General features: G+C 43.8%; 1 protein-coding gene across 5 annotated transcripts in view; it reads left to right on the forward strand.

Annotated features, from left to right (window-relative positions):
* Nucleotides 1–20,311, forward strand: part of cep112 (centrosomal protein 112) — a 516,124-nt gene that overhangs the window by 169,661 nt on the left and 326,152 nt on the right. For all 5 annotated transcript variants that reach the window (XM_070857896.1, XM_070857897.1, XM_070857899.1 and 2 more), the window contains 3 exons: nucleotides 4,322–4,421; nucleotides 12,062–12,180; nucleotides 18,783–18,926. In XM_070857896.1, coding sequence (XP_070713997.1) covers nucleotides 4,322–4,421; nucleotides 12,062–12,180; nucleotides 18,783–18,926 — 363 coding nt within the window. The remainder of the gene's footprint in view (nucleotides 1–4,321; nucleotides 4,422–12,061; nucleotides 12,181–18,782; nucleotides 18,927–20,311) is intronic.

The raw sequence follows: 20,311 nt of genomic DNA on the forward strand, positions 1-20,311 counted from the left end.
TTGTTCACTCTTTGAGCAATGCAATAGCATTTCAGAATCATACCCAGGAATAATTCAAGACTGGGATTTTTTTTCTCCTCTCCCTCCCCCCGACCCCCTGCCTTCCCCCTCCCTCTTTCCCCCCATAATAACAAATGGACACCATTGTTGCAGCTTTTTATTCAAGCAGTCCCTGGAAGTTATAGATCATTGTAGCCCTCCTTCTAGAAGGTACAACACCTCGGTCTATCAGCTATCCTATCAGTAAACTGCACACGAGAATTGATGTCTTCAGCTGCTTCGGTAAACTATATATCAGAACACTGATCAGAGCTTGTACAGGTTTAAATTACCTCCACATTTATTTTTAAAAAGGCAGGGGATTAAATAGATAGCTCTTTCTGAGAACTGCTACAGGTGCAATGTACTGAATGATCCCCTGTGCTGTAAAATTCTATGATTTAAATTTAAAGCACAGGTGATCCTTCAACCTAATTAGCCGAGTAATACAGAGCACAAGGCAGTGTTTACATATATACAGCATTAAAAATACATCGAGAATTCAACAGAACAGGTTATTAATGGTTCCCAGCCACGGCTGCAGTAGAGGGGCGACAACAAGCTGTTGGGGAAGGGGAAATTAGTTGGCGTTCCTGTTTCTGACTATTATCCAGCAAAGCTGCACATGGGTGGACGTCAGATGTGGACTTTATGTGCCCCACAGTTGAACAACCTGCCAGCACTCAACATCATGGGCCACACATGAATAATAACATATTGGTATTGGAGAGCAAACAGTGCCCATGGGACTGTACGTCAGCGATATTGTCAACAGCTGCAAGAGACAATTGGAGGAGACAAGTCAGAGAAAAAACCAAAAGCTGAACTTCTAAGTAGCAGCAGTGAAAAAGAAACAATCCAGTCTTTTCATATCACTTTCAGTGTTGGGTTCATGTCTTGAGCTGTACCCTTCAGTTAGAAGGCATTGGATGAAAATACATATGTTGCTTACAGAATCCGTTCCCCTGAACCAAACTTTCAGAAAACACATCAAAAACTAGATACCTGCAGGAAAGGGACAGAATGTTTCTATATATTATTAAAAATGCTTTGCACGCTCTCACTTCCTGTGCAACCTCATGATTTTTTGTCATGCTTTTATTTCAACATTTAACATTGAAACAGTCTATGTAAGCATTTAGAATGGAAATCGTGTAAGTGAACAGCTGCCTGTAATGATAGAGTTGCAGACTCTGATATCAGTAGCTGGTGATGTGGAGCAAGTTTCTGAAATCTCACTGCCCAACTTTGTTGCCATCTTGTCTATATAAAAAAAAACATATATTTATTAACTGATCATAATCAATCCCACAGGCAATTTACGAGAAACCTAAATATAGTCACTTTTATATTGACTAATGCAGTGCTAATAACATTACCATGTGACACACCAGATCTTGTGCAAATGGAAGCAATGACAAAAATAAACTTGCTAGATTTGCTAAGGCAGGGGGCTAAAAATACCCATTAAAAAGCAGTCTTCCTGACCACTGACCCCAGTGAATCTTTAAAGTTTTCTTTGGTGTTGCTGCTGTCAGTGAGTGACCCACTGCTCAGGAGCCAACTGTACAAGAGCCATATACAAGTGGCTTATAATGTGGGATTTCAACAAATTGAATGAAACAGTCCATAACCAGCAGGAAAGGTCACACTGAATTGATTACCTAGAGAACGTACACACAGGACACAATGAGACACAAACTCCAGTACCTTTAAAATACAATTATGCTATTTTCTGCATGATTTGCATGTTAAAGTTTCAAACTTGACATAGTATCTTTTTATTCAAAGATACGATGGTATTAATTGGATTCAAGGCACCAAACTCATTTTTAGCAATGGATCAAAGACAGAATCTGAACTAAAGAAACAGCCAGCCAAACACAAAGCACTTTTGCTTATTTAACCCGTGGCTAGCTGTTGCTGCCTGTGTTATTCTCAAATTAAAAAACATTTTGGAAATGCACAAATTTACAATTTGTGATACCTTGGTGCTCTCTGTAATATCTAATTGGAATGCAGTGGTGTGAATTCATGGGCGTATGAATCATTCTGGCACTCTGTGCAGCCACCATAGTTCAGGTGATGAGTTCTATTTAATGTTAGTCAAGGTTTACTCCCAAACGGTGCTATGTGGGCTTAGTGGATAGGTAGCATTAGAAGTTAAACCAGTGGCCCCATAGATGGAAGGCAGCCACTGTGTGTCTGTGGTACTGAGCAATCCCATTTCTCAAAAATACATAAAATGTGATGGATTTTGCAAATTTAAAGTCCTTCAACCGTCAGAAGATTCTAATTTCTTTCAGAGGCAGACTGGTTAATGACACCTATGTTGCGGGTGCAGCTGTTTGTTCCATTCATGATGTAGCTGGAAGTTAGGAACAGGAGAAGGCCATTTGGCCCCTCGAGCCTGCTCTGCCATTTAATAAGATCATGGCTGATCCGATCATGGTCTCAGCTCCACTTTCCTGCCCGCTCCCCATAACCCTTTTCTCCCTTACAGCTCAAAAATCCGTCTATCTCCACCTTAAATATATTCAATGACCCAGATGTCAAGAATATCGGTGTGTATGTGTGTGAGCCTTAAAATTTCATTATCTTTGACCCTAAACTGTTCCAACTTCCTGCTTGGATATTGTGAATGGATAAATCGTAGAAAAATGGTTGAAATCTCATTAACTTTTACTCTTCAGTAGACAGGAGCAAGTACTTAACCAAAAGTTAGTATTTCAACAACAACTTGCATTTATATAGATGGTTTTCATGTAGTAAACCATCCCAAGGCTCTTGTTTATTCAACTTGTTTAATCCTTTAGCCACCTCTTCTTCGCTCTTTCTTCCCATTTGTGACAATCTTGCTTACAGGAACATTAGTTAAATTTCCTTACCAGTATACGGTTTTAAATGCTCAGTATTAAATGTATCTAAATATAAAGGTTAGTGTAGCTGAGCTGTACACAATGTTACAGGGTGGGGCAATAATTTAATCAGAGAGATTATTGATTCCAATAAATGCATCATCATAGGCGGTCCCTTGAACGAGGATGACTTGCTTCCACATGAGTTCACATGTTTCAATGAAGGACCCGGTATTCCAGTCCTGAACTCCAGTTGAAGGGTGGAAGATGCCTGTGCATGGATTTTTTTTAACGTGTGGTGACCATTGCACATCAACCACCACACGGGCTTGACAGAGCTAGGCCTTTATCCAGTGGCAAGGGTTAACCAGGACAACTGGAGACCAGCTCTGCTGCACGGACTTAGAGCACACACATATCGTAGTGTGGGCTGGCCTGTGCTGCCCCTGGGCCCTCGGCTCTTCTGGGCCCCATACCCTCATTTGCCGCACCTCCGTCACAAAACATTCACCGAACCTCCGCCACGATCACCCACCAATCTCAGCCACGATCCCTTCCCACTCCTCTGCTTTACCAGAGCCCCGGCGACCTGTGAGAACAGTTCCACAGGTCGGGAAGTATAAGAGCTGGAGCATACCACTACATTGGCTACTATTTAATATAATAGAAAATAGATTACTCTGTCTAATCTGCTTTGTTTCTTGGTAAAAGACCAAGGAATTGCTGTAGGTTTTGTAATTTCTATTTGGTTTTTGCTCTTTGCCACAGTATTAAGCCTCTTCCTTTCAGGACTGCCATAAGTAGGACAATCTGATTTTCAAATAACCAGCTTTTCCCTTGGTGAAACACTCATATTGAAGCAGTTATTATTGATCTGGCGAAAGGGTTTTATGAAGATGGTTTGGATGGGACGTATGGCCAACAATCCCTTCCTCATTGAAAGTGCACGATTTGAATTCAGGTCTGGGCTTTCATTGATGTCGTGACTTCAGAACAATAGAATGGCATCAGTCGCATCTGAATGTTTCTCTCAAATACTGTAGCATCTGGTGGCAGTGTTTTCTACACTTTATAGTGTAATATTTTTTAAATATTAAAATGAAACAATACTGAGGGTTGAATAAATTTGGTAATAGCAGCTGTTTCATTTAGTGGCATTTGCGTCTCTCGCTGAATTGTCCTCTTATTTGGAATGTTTCTAAAATTAATACCCTAACCACATCTATCAATGCACTAGTTCCCAAACCACTTCTATCAGTGCCTTCTTCAAAGGGAATTTTTAACTTTATTTTTATGTTGCTCACTTATTTATTTAATTTTCCTTCGAGCCGGGTTGTCTTTCTTCAACACGAACTGTAGTTGGAAAACCCCTTTCAAAACAGGACTCTGCTGGCTTTTCACTTTTTTTTTTTGACTTGTTCCAGATTCTGGACCGAAAAAATAATGAGATTGAGGAGCTAAAGACATTGTATAGAAACAAGCAAAAGGAAACTGAGCAGATGAATAAGAAGCTGGAAAAGAGAGGTAAACCAAAGTCAAGGTTGCAGCCGCTGGCACAACTTCATGCTTTTTTTGCAGCATCTCTATTTTCACAAAGACCGAGTTGGAATCTTTTACATGAATTGAGTGGGGATTCAGGGAAGAAGGAGATTGCTTTTAAGAACATAAGAACATAAGAATTAGGAACAGGAGTAGGCCATCTGGCCCCTCGAGCCTGCTCCGCCATTCAACAAGATCATGGCTGATCTGGCCGTGGACTCAGCTCCACTTACCCGCCCGCTCCCCGAAACCTTTAATTCCCTTATTGGTTAAAAATCTATCGATCTGTGACTTGAATACATTCAATGAGCTAGCCTCAACTGCTTCCTTGGGCAGAGAATTCCACAGATTCACAACCCACTGGGAGAAGTAATTCTTTTTCAACTCGGTTTTAAATTGGCTCCCCCGTATTTTGAGGCTGTGCCCCCTAGTTCTAGTCTCCCCGACTAGTGGAAACAACCTCTCTGCCTCTATCTTGTCTATCCCTTTCATTATTTTAAATGTTTCTCTAAGATCCCCCCCTCATCCTTCTGAACTCCAATGAGTAAAGACCCAGTCTACTCAATCTATCATCATAAGGTAACCCCCTCATCTCCAGAATCAGCCTAGTGAATCGTCTCTGTACCCGCTCCAAAGCTAGTATATCCTTCCTTAAGTAAGGTGACAAAAACTGCACGCAGTACTCCAGGTGCGGCCTCACCAATACCCTATACAGTTGCAGAAGGACCTCGCTGCTTTTGTACTCCATCCCTCTCGCAATGAAGGCCAACATTCCATTCGCCTTCCTGATTACCTGTTGCACCTGCAAACTAACTTTTTGGGATTCATGCACAAGGACCCCCAGGTCCCTCTGCACCGCAGCATGTTGTAATTTCTCCCCATTCAAATAATATTCCCTGTTACTGTTTTTTTCCCCCAAGGTGGATGACCTCACACTTTCCGACATTGTATTCCATCTGCCAAACCTTAGCCCATTCGTTTAACCTATCTCAATCTCTTTGCAGCCTTTCCCACTAATCTTTGTGTCATTTGCAAATTTTGTTACACTACACTCTGTCCCCTCTTCCAGGTCATCTATGTATATTGTAAACAGTTGTGGTCCCAGCACCGATCCCTGTGGCACACCACTAACCACCGATTTCCAACCTGAAAAGGACCCATTTATCCCGACTCTCTGCTTTCTGTTAGCCAGACAATTCTCTATCCATGCTAATACATTTCCTCTGACTCCACGTACCTTTATCTTCTGCAGTAACCTTTTGTGTGGCACCTTATCGAATGCCTTTTGAAAATCTAAATACACCACATCCATCAGTACACCTCTATCCACCATGCTCGGTATATCCTCAAAGAATTCCAGTAAATTAGTTAAACATGATTTCCCCTTCATGAATTCATGCTGCGTCTGCTTGATTGCACTATTCCTATCTAGATGTCCCGCTATTTCTTCCTTAATGATAGTTTCAAGCATTTTCCCCACTACAGATGTTAAACTAACCGGCCTATAGTTACCTGCCTTTTGTCTGCCTCCTTTTTTAAACAGAGGCGTTACATTAGCTGCTTTCCAATCCGCTGGTACCTCCCCAGAGCCCAGAGAATTTTGGTAGATTATAACGAATGCATCTGCTATAACTTCCGCCATCTCTTTTAATACCCTGGGATGCATTTCATCAGGACCAGGGGACTTGTCTACCTTGAGTCCCATTAGCCTGTCCAGCACTACCCCCCCCCCTAGTGATAGTGATTATCTCAAGGTCCTCCCTTCCCACATTCCCGTGACCAGCAATTTTTGGCATGGTTTTTGTGTCTTCCACTGAAGACCGAAGCAAAATAATTGTTTAAGGTCTCAGCCATTTCCACATTTCCCATTATTAAATCCCCCTTCTCATCTTCTAAGGGACCAACATTTACTTCAGTCACTCTTTTCCGTTTTATATATCGGTAAAAGCTTTTACTATCCGTTTTTATGTTTTGCGCAAGTTTACCTTCGTAATCTATCTTTCCTTTCTTTATTGCTTTCTTAGTCATTCTTTGCTGTCGTTTAAAATTTTCCCAATCTTCTATTTTCCCACTAACCTTGGCCACCTTATACGCATTGGTTTTTAATTTGATACTCTCCTTTATTTCCTTGGTTATCCACGGCTGGTTATCCCTTCTCTTACCGCCCTTCTTTTTCACTGGAATATATTTTTGTTGAGCACGATGAAAGAGCTCCTTAAAAGTCCTCCAGTGTTCCTCAATTGTGCCACCGTTTTGTCTGTCTTTCCAGTCTACTTTAGCCAACTCTGTCCTCATCCCACTGTAGTCCCCTTTGTTTAAGCATAGTACGCTCGTTTGAGACACTACTTCCTCACTCTCAATCTGTATTACAAATTCAACCATACTGTGATCACTCATTCCGAGAGGATCTTTTGCCTTGGGTTTTTCTGCCCTCCACTTTTACTCATCTCCTTTCTGTCTTTTGCTTTTGTCTCCTTTTTGTTTCCCTCTGTCTCCCTGCATTGATTCCCATCCCCCTGCCATATTAGTTTAACTCCTCCCCAACAGCACTAGCAAACACTCCCCCAAGGACATTGATTCCGGTCCTGCCCAGGTGCAGACCGTCCGATTTCTACTGATCCCACCTCCCTCAGAACCGGTTCCAATGCCCCAGGAATTTGAATCCCTCCCTGCTGCACCACTGCTCAAGCCACGTATTCATCTGCGCTATCCTGCGATTCCTACTCTGACTAGCACGTGGCACTGGTAGCAATCCTGAGATTACTACTTTTGAGGTCCTACGTTTTAATTTAGCTCCTAGCTCCTTAAATTCGTCTCGTAGGACCTCATCCCTTTTTCTACCTATATCGTTGGTACCAATGTGCACCACGACAACTGGCTGTTCACCCTCCCTTTTCAGAATGTCCTGCACCCGCTCCAAGACATCCTTGACCCTTGCACCAGGGAGGCAACATACCATCCTGGAGTCTCGGTTGTGGCTGCAGAAACGCCTATCTATTCCCCTTACAATCGAATCCCCTACCACTAACGCTCTCCCACTCTTTTTCCTGCCCTCCTGTGCAGCAGAGCCACTCACGGTGCCATGAACTTGGCTGCTGCTGCCCTCCCCTGATGAGTCATCCCCCTCAACAGTACTCAAAACGGTGTATCTGTTTTGCAGGGGGATGACCGCAGGGGACCCCTGCACTATCTTCCTTGCAATGCTCTTCCTGCTGGTCTTCCATTCCCTAGCTGGCTGTGGACCCTTCACCTGCGGTAAGACCAACTCGCTGCACGTGCTACTCACGTCATTCTCAGCATCGTGGATGCTCCAGAGTGAATCCACCCTCAGCTCCAATTCCGCAACGCGGACCGTCAGGAGCTGGAGGCGGATACACTTCCCGCACACGTAGTCGTTAGGGACACCGGAAGTGTCCCTGAGTTCCCACATGGTACAGGAGGAGCATATCACGTGACCGAGCTCTCCTGCCATGACTTAACCCTTAGATACACTTAAATTGGCAACTACAATGCTAAAGTTTACTCACTGTTATAGAAGAGCAAAAAGAAAAATTGCTCGCCAATCACTTACCCCCTTGGCTGTGACGTCACCTTTCTGTTTCTTTCTACTTCTTTTTTGCCTTCTCCCTGTAGCTGTACAAGCCACGCCTCTCCACGCACCTCCTCGACGCTGCTCCCGACTGCCGCCGCGTTGGTCCTTTATAGGCCTCTTGCCGACCCCGGAACTCATGCCTCACCACGCACCTCCTCGACGCTGCTATTAAGGCTTTTGAATGAATATAAAAGAATCTGATTGAGGGTTTCAGACAGGGGCTGATGGCCATATGGGAAGGGTTCCATATCACTGTGTTATCGGCATCCCCCTTTTCCATGAGAATCCAGAAGAATCCCCCGCCCTTTCAGGTTCAGGTGACATTCATCATCATAGGCAGTCCCTCAGAATCGAGGAAGACTTGCTTCCATTCTAAAAATGAGTCCTTAGGTGACTGAACGGTCCAATACGAGAGCCACAGTCCCTGTCACAGGTGGGACAGATAGTCGTTGAGGGAAAGGGAGGGTGGGGCTGGTTTGCTGCTCGCTCTTTCCGCTGCCTGCGCTTGATTTCTGCATGCTCTCGGTGACGAGACTCGAGGTGCTCAGCACCCTCCCGGATGCACTTCCTTCACGGCAAACGAGCCAAAGGTGGGCAGAGGAAACATTACAGGAAAATCCTCAAAGCCTCCCTGATAAAGTGCAACATCCCCACTGACACCTGGGAGTCCCTGGCCAAAGGTGACATTAAGCAGTTGTTTGTCATCTGAACCTAAAGGTGATTTTTCTTTTTCATTTTTAATCACATTCTTGCACCCTTTATTTCTATAATTTATAAATACTATCTGCTAAGTCCTAACCCTCACCAAGTATCTTTCACCCCTGTGCTTGCTGACCAACATTGGTTCCCGGTTAAGCATTGCCTTGATTTCAAAATTCTCATCCATGTTTTCAAAACCATGGCCTCGCCCCTCCCTATCTCTGTAATCTCCTCCAGCCCCACAACCCCCCGAGATATCTGCACTCCTCTAATTCTGCCCTCTCGAGCATCCCTGATTATAATCGCTCAACCATCGGTGACCGTGCCTTCTGTTGCCTAGGCCCTAAGCTCTGGAATTTCCTGCCTAAACCTCTCCACCTCTACCTTTCTTTTACATAGGATTACATAGGATATACAGCATAGGCCATTCGGTCCAAGCACTCTATGTCAGTATTTATGCTCCACTTGAGCCTCCTCCCGTCTAAATTAGCGCAGCCTGCGGTCAATTACAATCAAATTATTACAGGAAATTTCCGTAGATTGACAGCTTGCCAAGTTGTCAAATTCACAATGACCAGCAGGACATGACTGGCTTTCTTTCTCTTCTGTTTATACTTTTGATACTTTTGAAGTGTGATGCTAGATGCAAATATCATGTTGCAATGTTCATTGAAATAACTCCAGTTAAGTGTAACTTGTAGTTGTGCTTTTTAAAAATTTGGTTGGTGAACATTAACCAACAAACTTCATCCTGTTGATGAATAATGGCATCCTCAGTGAAAGGTTAAATTTGCAACACAATCATTGCAAGATTAACAGAAATGAATCTGGAGTTGTCAAATAACTGCGGTATCGCTAAAAATGTGATTAAATTTTTTTTTAATCGTTTGTTTACGTATAAATGCATCTTTGATACCTGCAATAATCCTTGGTTTTGATCTCTGCTCTTTATTGCAGGTGAACATGGCATAAAATAAGCCTCCGTATCGTGTTTGTGGTGTAAATGTAGGAATTCCAAGATGAATCCTTAGTTGGGGATTTGTGGTCTTCACTGACTATTTTTGCAATTATAACCACAACAATAACTTGCATTTAACATATTAAACATCCCAAGGCGCTTCACTTTGGTAGGAAAAATAAAAAAGTAAATTATTATTTAAATGGGGAGAGATTACAAAATGCGGTGGTACAGAAGGACCTTATTCTTTTAATAACATATTTTCAAATCTAGTCTTTTTTTCCACTGGGTGCATGAAACACAAAAAGTTAGCATGCATGCATAACAAGTAATTAGGAAGGCAAATGGAATGTTGGCCTTTATTGCAAGGGGGATGGAGTATAAAAGTAGTGATGTCCTGTTTCAACTGTACAGCGCGTTGGTAAGACCACATCTGGAGTGCTCTGTACAGTTTTGGTCTACTTATTTAAGGGAGGATATACTTGCACTGGAGGCAGTTCAGAGAAGGTTCACGAGGTTGATTCCTGAGATGAAGAGGTTGTCATATGAGGAAACGTTGAGCAGGTTGTGCCTATACTCATTTGAGTTTAGAAGAATGAGAGGTGATCTTATTGAAACGTATAAGATTCTGAAGGGGCTTGACAGGGTAGATGCAGAGAGGATGTTTCCCCTAGTGGGGGAATCTAGAACTAGGGGGAATAGTTTCAGAATGAAGGGTCGCCCATTTAACATGGAAATGAGGAGGAATTTCTTCTCTCAGAGGGTCGTGAATCTTTGGAATTCTCTACCTCAGAGAGCTGTGGAGGCTGGGTCTTTAAATGTATTTCAGGTGGAGATAGACAGATTTTTGAATGATAAGTGAATCAAGGGTTCTGGGGAGGGGGCAGAGAAGTGGAATTGAGGCCAGGATCAGATCAGCCATAATCTTATTGAATAGTGGAGCAGGCTCGAGGAGCCAAATGGCCTACTCCTGCTCCTATTTCTTCTATTCTTATGTTATCAGCTGGCACCGTACTGGTGTGGGTATGTTTCCCGGCTCTGGGGTTCTTGGCATGTTATTGTTCTGCATGATGAGAACCTGTATATTACATGGGGTCCATGGTTATTATTACTTCTATGTGATTTTATTGTAAAGATTGCAGTATAACCTGAATCTAGAATGGTAGCTGGAGTGCACTATACGTACGTCAGACAAATTAACTGGAAGCAGAGTTCTAGCAAGTACACCTGCTACTTTATTTCTTGTGTTATTTTCTCTCAGTACCCCTTTTTGCTTAACAGTACTTGCAGCTCATGTTTCGAGGTAAGGTTTCGAGGCTGATCTGATTGAAGGTGTACTTCACCAACTGTTACTTAGGTCGAGTGTTTCACTATCCTGAGGATCTCCATCTAGTGGTTTAACTGGCTATCATTACAAGTCAAAGATTGGTTGAAGCTGGGACTTAAATCCAAATCCTCTGAATTGGAGTTTGATGGGTCTAACCTGCCTGCCTGCCTCTGGTCAATCACAAATATACCTCGTCATCTGGCACATGAAAGCACTCCCTGAAACATGAGGAGTGGAAGCTCACATGTTGGAGTGCTTGATGAAATTTAGAGCAAAAGAGAGTTTAAAAAGATCAAGAACACAGCACTGGAATAAATAAGAGCATCATAAGTATTTGACAAGAATTCAAAGCATGTTAAAATGCTGCAGTACCTTTCTGTGCCAAACCTAGTCCGCCATATGGTGGCACGAGGCAGGTTTACATCTATGATTGCCCGACAAATCGACTTTCAAATCATATCCAGCTTGTTGGGAGGAGCCACATGAAGACTAAGGACCTGGTGGTCACAGTAAAACATGGGAGAGGGGTAAAGCCAAAGGTGATTTTCTCTTGGCTGCTATTGTGTAACTCCTAGAGGCCAACTATAGATTGGCATTGACAGAACGCTAGAATGATGTGGGATAGGTGCATCTTGAAGGAAAATAGCTATAAAGTAGGAATTAAAACTGGATCATAAATTTGCATCAATAAAGCTTTACATTTTTAGTAAAGATGATAAAGAAATACAAAATATATGTGCCAGCAGAATGTATAAATGCAGCAATACCTTTTATTGCACGTCCTTACATCAGAACAAATCCTTTCCCTCAGTCCTGTGAAACATAGTTATAACCAGTAATGGACATGAACCTCTGATGAGAAGCAACACTTTGTTGGTTGCCATGAGTTTTCAATAAGATGGTTTCTCTGGGTAGCACAGCAGAATCAACACAACTAGAAAGTGGGACCAGCAGCACTGACACTGCTTTCAAAAGGCCACATCTGTGGCAGCTAGTTTTCAGCATTGCTTTATCCAGTGCACTCAATCCTTTATTCATATATTTGACAGTTCAGAGCCTGGTTCGTGAATCACAGATTATCCGAGAAAGTAAAGAGAACCAGATTGCCGAGTTGAAGAAGATGGCTGGGCAGAGCGCTGATTCTTTAAAAAATGATTGGGAAAGAAAGGTAAGGGTTCAAACTTGAAGATTTAAGTTGTTTTCCTTGTAGTTCTACACTAGAACAGTGACTACACTTCAAAAAGTACTTCATTGGCTATAAAGCGTCTTGGGATGTCTGTTGGTCGTGAAGGACGCTTTATAAATGCAAGACTTCTGTACTGTTCTAATCACCTACATGCATGCATGCTTTTTAAAATTATTGTTACCTCAGATCTGTGGATAAAGCTTCCTGGTTCTGTGATTTGGGAGGGGACAGTATCACAAGACGGAGGTCATAGCAATTTTCAAACATGTTTGGTTTTGTGAAGTCTATAAGATACCCCATGAGTTCTAGTCTGATACGATATTTATACAAGAGGAGAAATGCAAGTGCATTGTCTCTCATCAAATCTACAACTTTTAAAAGCCAGCAAAGAACAATTTAAAAAATGATAAATCGAGGGAAGATAGATTATGAAAGTAAGCTAGCACGAAATATAAAAACAGATAGTAAGAGTTTCTACAGATACATAAAAAGGAAAAGAGTGGCTAAAGTAAATGTTGGTCCCCTAGAGGATAAGACTGGGGAATTAATAATGGAGAACAGGGAAATATTTTGTATCGGTCTTCGGTAGAAGACACTAAAAACATCCCAATAGTGGATAATCAAGGGGCTATAGGGAGGGAGGAACTTAATACAATCATTATCACTAATGAAGTAGCACTCGATAAAATAATGGGACTAAAGGCAGACAAGTCCCCTGGACCTGATGGTTTACATCCCAGAGTCTTGAGAGAGGTGGCTGTAGAGATAGTAGATGCATTAATTGTAATCTACCAAAATTCCCTGGATTCTGGGGCGGTTCCAGCGGATTGGAAAATCGCAAATGTACTGCCCCTAGTTAAAAAAGGAGGCAGACAAAAAGCAGGAAATTATAGACCAGTTAGCCTAACTGTCATTGGGAAAATGCTGGATTCCATTATTAAGGATGCAGTAGTGGGACATTTGGAAAAGCATAATTCAATCAAGCAGAGTCAGCATGGTTTTATGAAAGGGAAATTGTGTTTGACAAATTTGCTGGAGTTCTTTGAGGATGTAACGAGCAGCATGAATAAGGGGGAACCAGTGGATGTGGTGTATTTGGATTTTCAGAAGGCATTCGATAAGATGCCACATAAAAGGTTACTGCACAAGGTAAAAGTTCACGGGGTTGGGGGTAATATATTAGCATGGAGTTATTATTTAAATGGAGAAAGATTGCAAAGTGCTGCAGTACAGCAGGACCTGGGGGTACTTGCGCATGAAACACAAAAGGATAGTATGCAGGTACAGCAAGTGATCAGGAAGGCCAATGGTATCTTGGCCTTTATTGCAAAGGGAATGGAGAATAAAAGCAGGGAAGTCTTGCTACAGCTATACAAGGTATTGGTGAGGCCACACCTGGAATACTGCGTGCACTTTTGTTTTCCATATTTACGAAAGGATATACTTGCATTGGAGGTAGTTCAGAGAAGGTTCATTCGGTTGATTCCGGGGATGAGGGGGTTGACTTATGAAGAAAGGTTAAGTAGGTTGGGCCTCTACTCATTGAAATTCAGAAGAATGAGAGGTGAACTTATCGAAACGTATAAGATTATGAGGGGGCTTGACAAGGTGGATGCAGAGAGGATGTTTCCACTGTTGGAGACAAGAACTAGAGGGCATGATCTTAGAATAAGGGGCCGCCCATTTAAAACCGATGAGAAATTTCTTCTCTGAGGGTTGTAAATCTGTGGAATTTGCTGCCTCAGAGAGCTATGGAAGCTGGGTCATTCAATATATTTAAGGCGGAGATAGACAGATTTTTGAGCGATAAGGGAATAAAGGGTTATGGGGAGCAGGCAGGGAAGTGGAGCTGAAGTCCATGATCAGATCAGTCATGATCTTATTTAAATGATGGAGCAGGCTCTAGGGGCCAGGTGGCCTACTCCTGCTCCTATTTCTTATGTTCTTATGTTCTACAAGTACTTCATCCCACTGGAATTTATGGGATATCCGAGGATGAAAATGTTAAATTCGAGGTGTTGAAGAGCCAATGTAGGTCATCAAGTGATGGGTGAGTGGGACTTGGTGCAGGATAGAATACGGGCAGCAGAGTTTTTAATGAGCTGATATGCAGGGAATGGAAAATGAGAGAGATTTGGAATTGGATGCCAAGGTGCTGAACAGTCTGGTTCATCCTGAAACTGGCCAGGAAGGCGGATGGAATTGGTGGCAAAGGTACGGACGATGGCTTCGGTCTCCCCAATGTTTAACTGGAAGAAATTGTGGCTCGTTGAAGACGGGATGTTGGGGAAGCAGTCTGACAGCATAAGAGGTAGTGAAGGGGTCGAGAGAGATGGTGGAGAGATAGAGCTGGGTGTCGTCACCGTGTATGGGGAAGCTGACCCCATGTCTTTGGATGCTGTTTCGAAGGGGAAGCATGTAGCTGAGAAAGAGGAGAGTGGGTGGCAAGGATAGATCCTTGAGGGCCTGTCGAGATATTGGTGTGGGGGTGGAAAACAAATCCATTGAAGGAGATGGCTACGATTGGATAGGTAAAAGTGGAACAAAGCAAAGGTAGTCCCAATGAATTGGACAACAGAGGAGAAGTGTTGGAGGAGGATATTGTGGTCACCCGTGTCAAAGACTGCAGAGAGGATGAGGAGAGAGGATTTGTCACGGGTCATTTGTGACTTTGGTTAAGGCCGTTCAAGTACTGTGGCAAGGGCAGTAACTTGATTGGAAAAATTCAAACATGGAGTTGAAAGATGGACACAAATTTCGGAGCTAACAACATATTCAAAGACTTTGGAGATGAAAGGAGAGAGATGGGTGATAGTAAGGACAGAGGGGTTGAGAGTGGAATTTTTGAGCAGGGGGTTGATGATTTTGGTTTTGAAAGAGAAGGGGGACAGTAAATGGTTCCCTCAGGAGAGGGAACCATTTACAATGTCAGCATAGGGGTAAGGAAGGACTGATGGGTGGTCAGCAGTTTAGTTCGAATGGGTTCAGTGGAGTGGGAGGTGGGGAGAGAGCAAGAGAGCGAGAGGCTGGGGGGAGAGAGAGAGAGAGAGAGAGAGAGAGAGAGAGAGAGGCTGGGGGCGGGGAGGGCGGGTGGAGAGAGAGAGAGAGAGGCTGGGGGAAGTGAGAGACGAGTGAGTGTGGGAGACGGTGGGAGGGGGGGGGCGGAGTGAGAGACTGGGGAGAGTGAGGGAGAGACTGGCGAGAGAGAAAGACTGGGGAGAGGGGGAGAGAGAGAGAGAGACTGGGGGAGAGAGAGACATGTTACATGGGGGTGTCCTGGTTCAAGAAGACAATGTTTATTAATGGAAGTGATTGAAGTTGAAAATATGGATACCCGTTCTTGTTAAATTCTTTTTAGTACTGTGAACTAAAGATTATAGCACTCTATATTTGTTGGTTGTCTGGTTGCATTGTGATTAATATTCTAATCACTTATGTGGACGTTCAGCATGTCAGTGCCATAGGAAAGCTGCTGCTTGTGCAGTCATTGCTATAGTGACATGAGGGATGGGCTAATGTGTTGAAAAGTTTAAAATTAATCTTTTCTTCTTCTTAGGCAGATCCTCGGTGTCGAGCATGACTTGCTTCCACACTAAAAATAAGTTCTCAGGTGACTGATGAGTCCCATGCGGGACCGACAGTCTCTGTCACAGGTGGGGCAGACGCTGGTTGAAGGGACGGGTGGGTGGGGTGCTTGGGTTGTCATGTGCTCCTTCCACTGTTTGCGCTTGGCTTCCGTTTGCTCCCAGTGAAGAGACTCGAGGTGTTTGCCGCCTTCCCGGATGCTTCTCCTCCACTTTGAGTGGTCTTGGACCAGGTATTCCCCGGTGTCGATGGGGATGTTGCACTTTTTCAAGGAGGGTTTGAGGGTGTCCTTGAAGCGTTTCCTCTGTCCACCTGGGGTTCGCTTGCCGTGTTGGAGCTTCGAGTAGAGCGCTTGTTTTGGGAGTCCCGTATCGGGCATGCAGATTATGTGGCCCCTCCATTGGAGCGGATCGAACGTGTTTGGTGTTTCGATGTTGGTCTGAGCGAGAACACTGATGTTGGTGCGCCTATCCTGCCAGTGGATTTGTAGGATCTTGCGGAGGCAGCGTTGGTGATATTTCTCCAGCGCTTTGAGGTGTCTACTGTATATGGTCCACGTCGCTGAGCCATACAGGAGGGCGGGTATCACTGTAGCCCTGTAGACCATGAGCTTGGTGCCGGGTTTGAGGTCCTGGCCTTCAAACCTCTTCCTCAGGCGACCGAAGGCTGCGCTGGCACACTGAAGTCGGTGTTGAACATCGTCATCGACGTCTGCCCTTGTTGACAGTAGGCTCCCGAGGTATGGGAAATGGTTCCATAAAATGAATACTAATTGCACAAATAGATATGCATCTGTCAGGTATGAACAGATGTGTTTGTCAATGCACAACCGTATCAGTGAGTAACGTTTCTGGTGTGAATGCAACATTATGCAGTTTTTTTTATATCCCAGTCATTTCTGACGGAGTTTTTAAAAATACAGTTTGTACATGAACTAAAAGCTTTTAATTAATTCTACCAGAAACAAATTTGCAGATTGGGCATGTAAATGACAAATGAATTTCGATATAGATAATTGTGAGGTGGTGCATTTTGGTAGGAGGAATAAGGAGGCCACCTACTCCTTAGAAAATAAGAATCTATACGGAGTAGAGGTGCAAAGGGATCTGTGGTATAGATTCACAAATCATTAAAAGTACAAACATAAGTTTTAAAAAAGCCATAAAAGTGCAAACAAAGCACTGGGGTTCATTTCTAGAGGAATAGAATTCAAAAGCAGAGAAGTTATGTTAAAGCTGTATAGAACCTTCTCTGATTGTCTCATGATTTGAGACCATAGGATGGCAATATGACATTGCTGTATATATGCTTTTAAATGGTTGCTGTTGCTGTCGTTGTTGTAAAAGTTGTTGTAAAATTTGTCCACGGACGAAAAGGTCGCGCTCAAAGGAGTTCATAGCCTGCTCAGTACAAAAAAATAGAGGGATGATTGATGCACGCATGTGTAAAGCTTCCTCCAGAATTGGATCAATGTAGTAGTTACATCTTTTAAATGTTGGCGGCATTTCGCTATAGGATATTGACAGAAACACTAGTATGTAAATGTATCCATTGTAATCTCCCAGAAAGATGCTCACCATGTTGATCTTCAGATGAACTTAGTATCTAAAATTCATCACTCAGTAACTTCATCACTCTATTGTGTTGCCAGCAGGCTACTGACCTGTTGAGGTCTGCCTGTGTGGTCATATCTATCCTCAAATAATTACGTTACTTTGTGCATTATCTGTCCAATGAATAGTTCCTGGGGACAGTAATAAAACATAAGAACATAAGAAATAGGAGCAGGAGTAGGCCATTCGGCCCCTCGAGCCTGCTCCGCCATTCAATAAGATCATGGCTGATCTGAGCGTGGACTCAGCTCCAATTCCCCACTCGCTCCCCATAACCCTTTATTCCCCTATCTCTCAAAAGTCTGTCTATCTCCGCCTTAAATATATTCAATGACCCAGCCTCCACAGCTCTCTAGGGCAGAGAATTCCACAGATTTACAACCCTCTGAGAGAAGAAGTTCCTCCTCATCTCAGTTTTAAATGGGTGGCCCTTTATTCTGAGACTATGTCCCCTAGTTTTAGTTTCCCCTACGAGTGTGAATATCTTCCCTACATCCACCTTGTCGAGCCCCCTCACTATCTTATATGTTTCGATAAGATCACCTCTCATTCTTCTGAACTCCAATGAGTATAGGCCCAACCTACTCAATCTATCTTCATAAGTCAACCCCCTCATCTCCAGAATCAACCTAGTGAACCTTCTCTGAACTGCCTCCAATGCAAGTATATCCTTCCTTAAATATGGAGACCAAAACTGCACGCAGTACTCTAGGTGTGGCCTCACCAATATCCTGTACAGTTGTAGCAAGACTTCTCTGCTTTTATACTCTATCCCCTTTGCAATAAAGACCAACATTCCATTGTCTTCCTGATCACTTGCTGTACCTGCAGACTAACATTTTGTGTTTCATACACAAGGACCCAGGTCCCTCTGTACTGCAGCACTTTGCAATTTTTCTCCATTTAAATTATAATTTGCTTTTCTATTTTTTTTGCCAAAGTGGATAACCTCACATTTTCCCACATTATACTCCATCTGCCAAATTTTTGCCCACTCACTTAGCCTGTCTATATCCCTTTGCAGATTTTTCATGTCCTCCTCACAATTTACTTTCCCACCCATCTTTGTATCATGGTTACATTACAGTCGGTCCCTTCATCCAAGTCATTAATATAGATTGTAAATAGTTGAGGCCCCAGCACTGATACCTGTGGCGCCCCACTAGTTACTGTTTGCCAACCAGAAAATGACCCATTTATATCGACTCTCTGTTTTGTTAGTTAGCCAATCCTCCATCCATGCTAATATATTACCCTCAACCCCAAAATAGAGGCTGTTTTTGTTTGCTGCTGAAAATAACAGTCAGATTCACCTACTATGCACTTTCACATACCAACTATCAATTGTCTAAAAGTTATTAATACATGTTTTTAATTTAAATGCAGTTACACAATGTTGTGACAGAACTGGAACAAGAGAAGTTTGAGCTACAGAAGAAACACACGGAGAATATTCAGGAACTCCTCAATGACACCAATTCACGCCTCAGTAAAATGGAGTCAGAATATTATGCTCAGACTAAGGCCACTGTAAGTGTCCAGGCTTTTACTGTCTTAAATAACTTATTAATGTTCCATTAATAGTCAGAATATATAATATGTTAAATATTGCCAGGATTCAGTTGCTTCAGGCTGCTTCTTGATACACTTGTGGCAATGAGGTAACAGTTCTTAAGCTTCCTGTGTGAATGCATCAACGCTATAAAGTTTATTGAGAGTTGACACTGGCACTGCAGCACAGAACGTTTAAAATAATGGAGTAACTATTTGTACTAAGTCTCCCTTCTGCGCATGCATCTCCCGACGCTTGTGCAGAAGCGAGAATTAGGAAAAATATCACCGACTCCACCCACCCCCCCAGCGCAATTCCCACTAATCCTTTTCTACACATGCGTCCAACACCACGTTTTCTCCGATCCATCCAGCAACAACCCCGAGCAGCTGATTGCATCCGCTGAGCCTCTCGCAGCCCCGACCAGGCCCTGAGCCTCCCGCAACACCGCGGGGGGGGGGGGCGGAGCGGGGCGGGGCGGCGTTGAGAGTGAGAGTGAGAGTCGGTGGTGTGTGGGGGGGAAATGGGAAGAGAGAAAGAGAGAGAGAGGGAGGAAGCTTCGGGGGTGGGGTGGGGTGGGGGGAAAGAGAGAGCTTGGGGGGGGGGGGGACGAGAGAGAGAGACAGCTTGGGGGAGGGGGGCTGGAAAGAGAAAGCTTGGGGGTGGAGTGGGGGGGGGGAGAGAAACAGGTGGCGGGGGGATCAAAGGGGAGAGAGGGAACTCTCAGAAGACAGATCACGATCTTCCTACCCACCGGTGCGTGCAAGCTTGGTGCGTGTGTTACAAGGAACATCGTTGGGGTAGATGAAATCCAGAAGTCACGACACTGTCACTATTCATTTCACACCCAATAAACCTGTAAACAATCTGCACACAATGCCCCATCTATGAGGGGGGGGTGCGGGGGAGTGGTAAGGTCATCAGCTGGAACTTGGCTGGGGGAGGCAACACATGTGCTGGGGTAAGGGACTTTAGCTGGCGGAGACAGCACTTGCGCTGGGGTCGGGGACTTTGGCTGGGGGAGGCAGCTCATGTGCTGGGGGAGGCAGCTCATGTGCTGGGGTAAGGGACTTTGTGGCTGTGGGAGGCAGGACATGTGCTTGGGGTAAGGGTCTTCAGCTGGTGGAAAGGATGCACTTGCGCTGGGGTAAGGGACTTCGGCTGGAACCTGGTGGCTTTTGGGGAGATCTATCCTCTGTGGCTTCTGAAATCAAAATGGATCGAATTACAAATTGGAAAGTCAGTTAGAACTTGGGCTGGGCGGTTCCAGTTACACATTCCAGAGGAACTTCAGGGTGTGGCTTATCCTCTAAGGGGACCAATCAGCAATAGGTTATGTGAAAATGGAGATCCAATCAGAGAA

This window comes from Pristiophorus japonicus, chromosome 16 (assembly GCF_044704955.1).
Source record: "Pristiophorus japonicus isolate sPriJap1 chromosome 16, sPriJap1.hap1, whole genome shotgun sequence".
Lineage (NCBI taxonomy): Eukaryota > Metazoa > Chordata > Chondrichthyes > Pristiophoridae > Pristiophorus > Pristiophorus japonicus.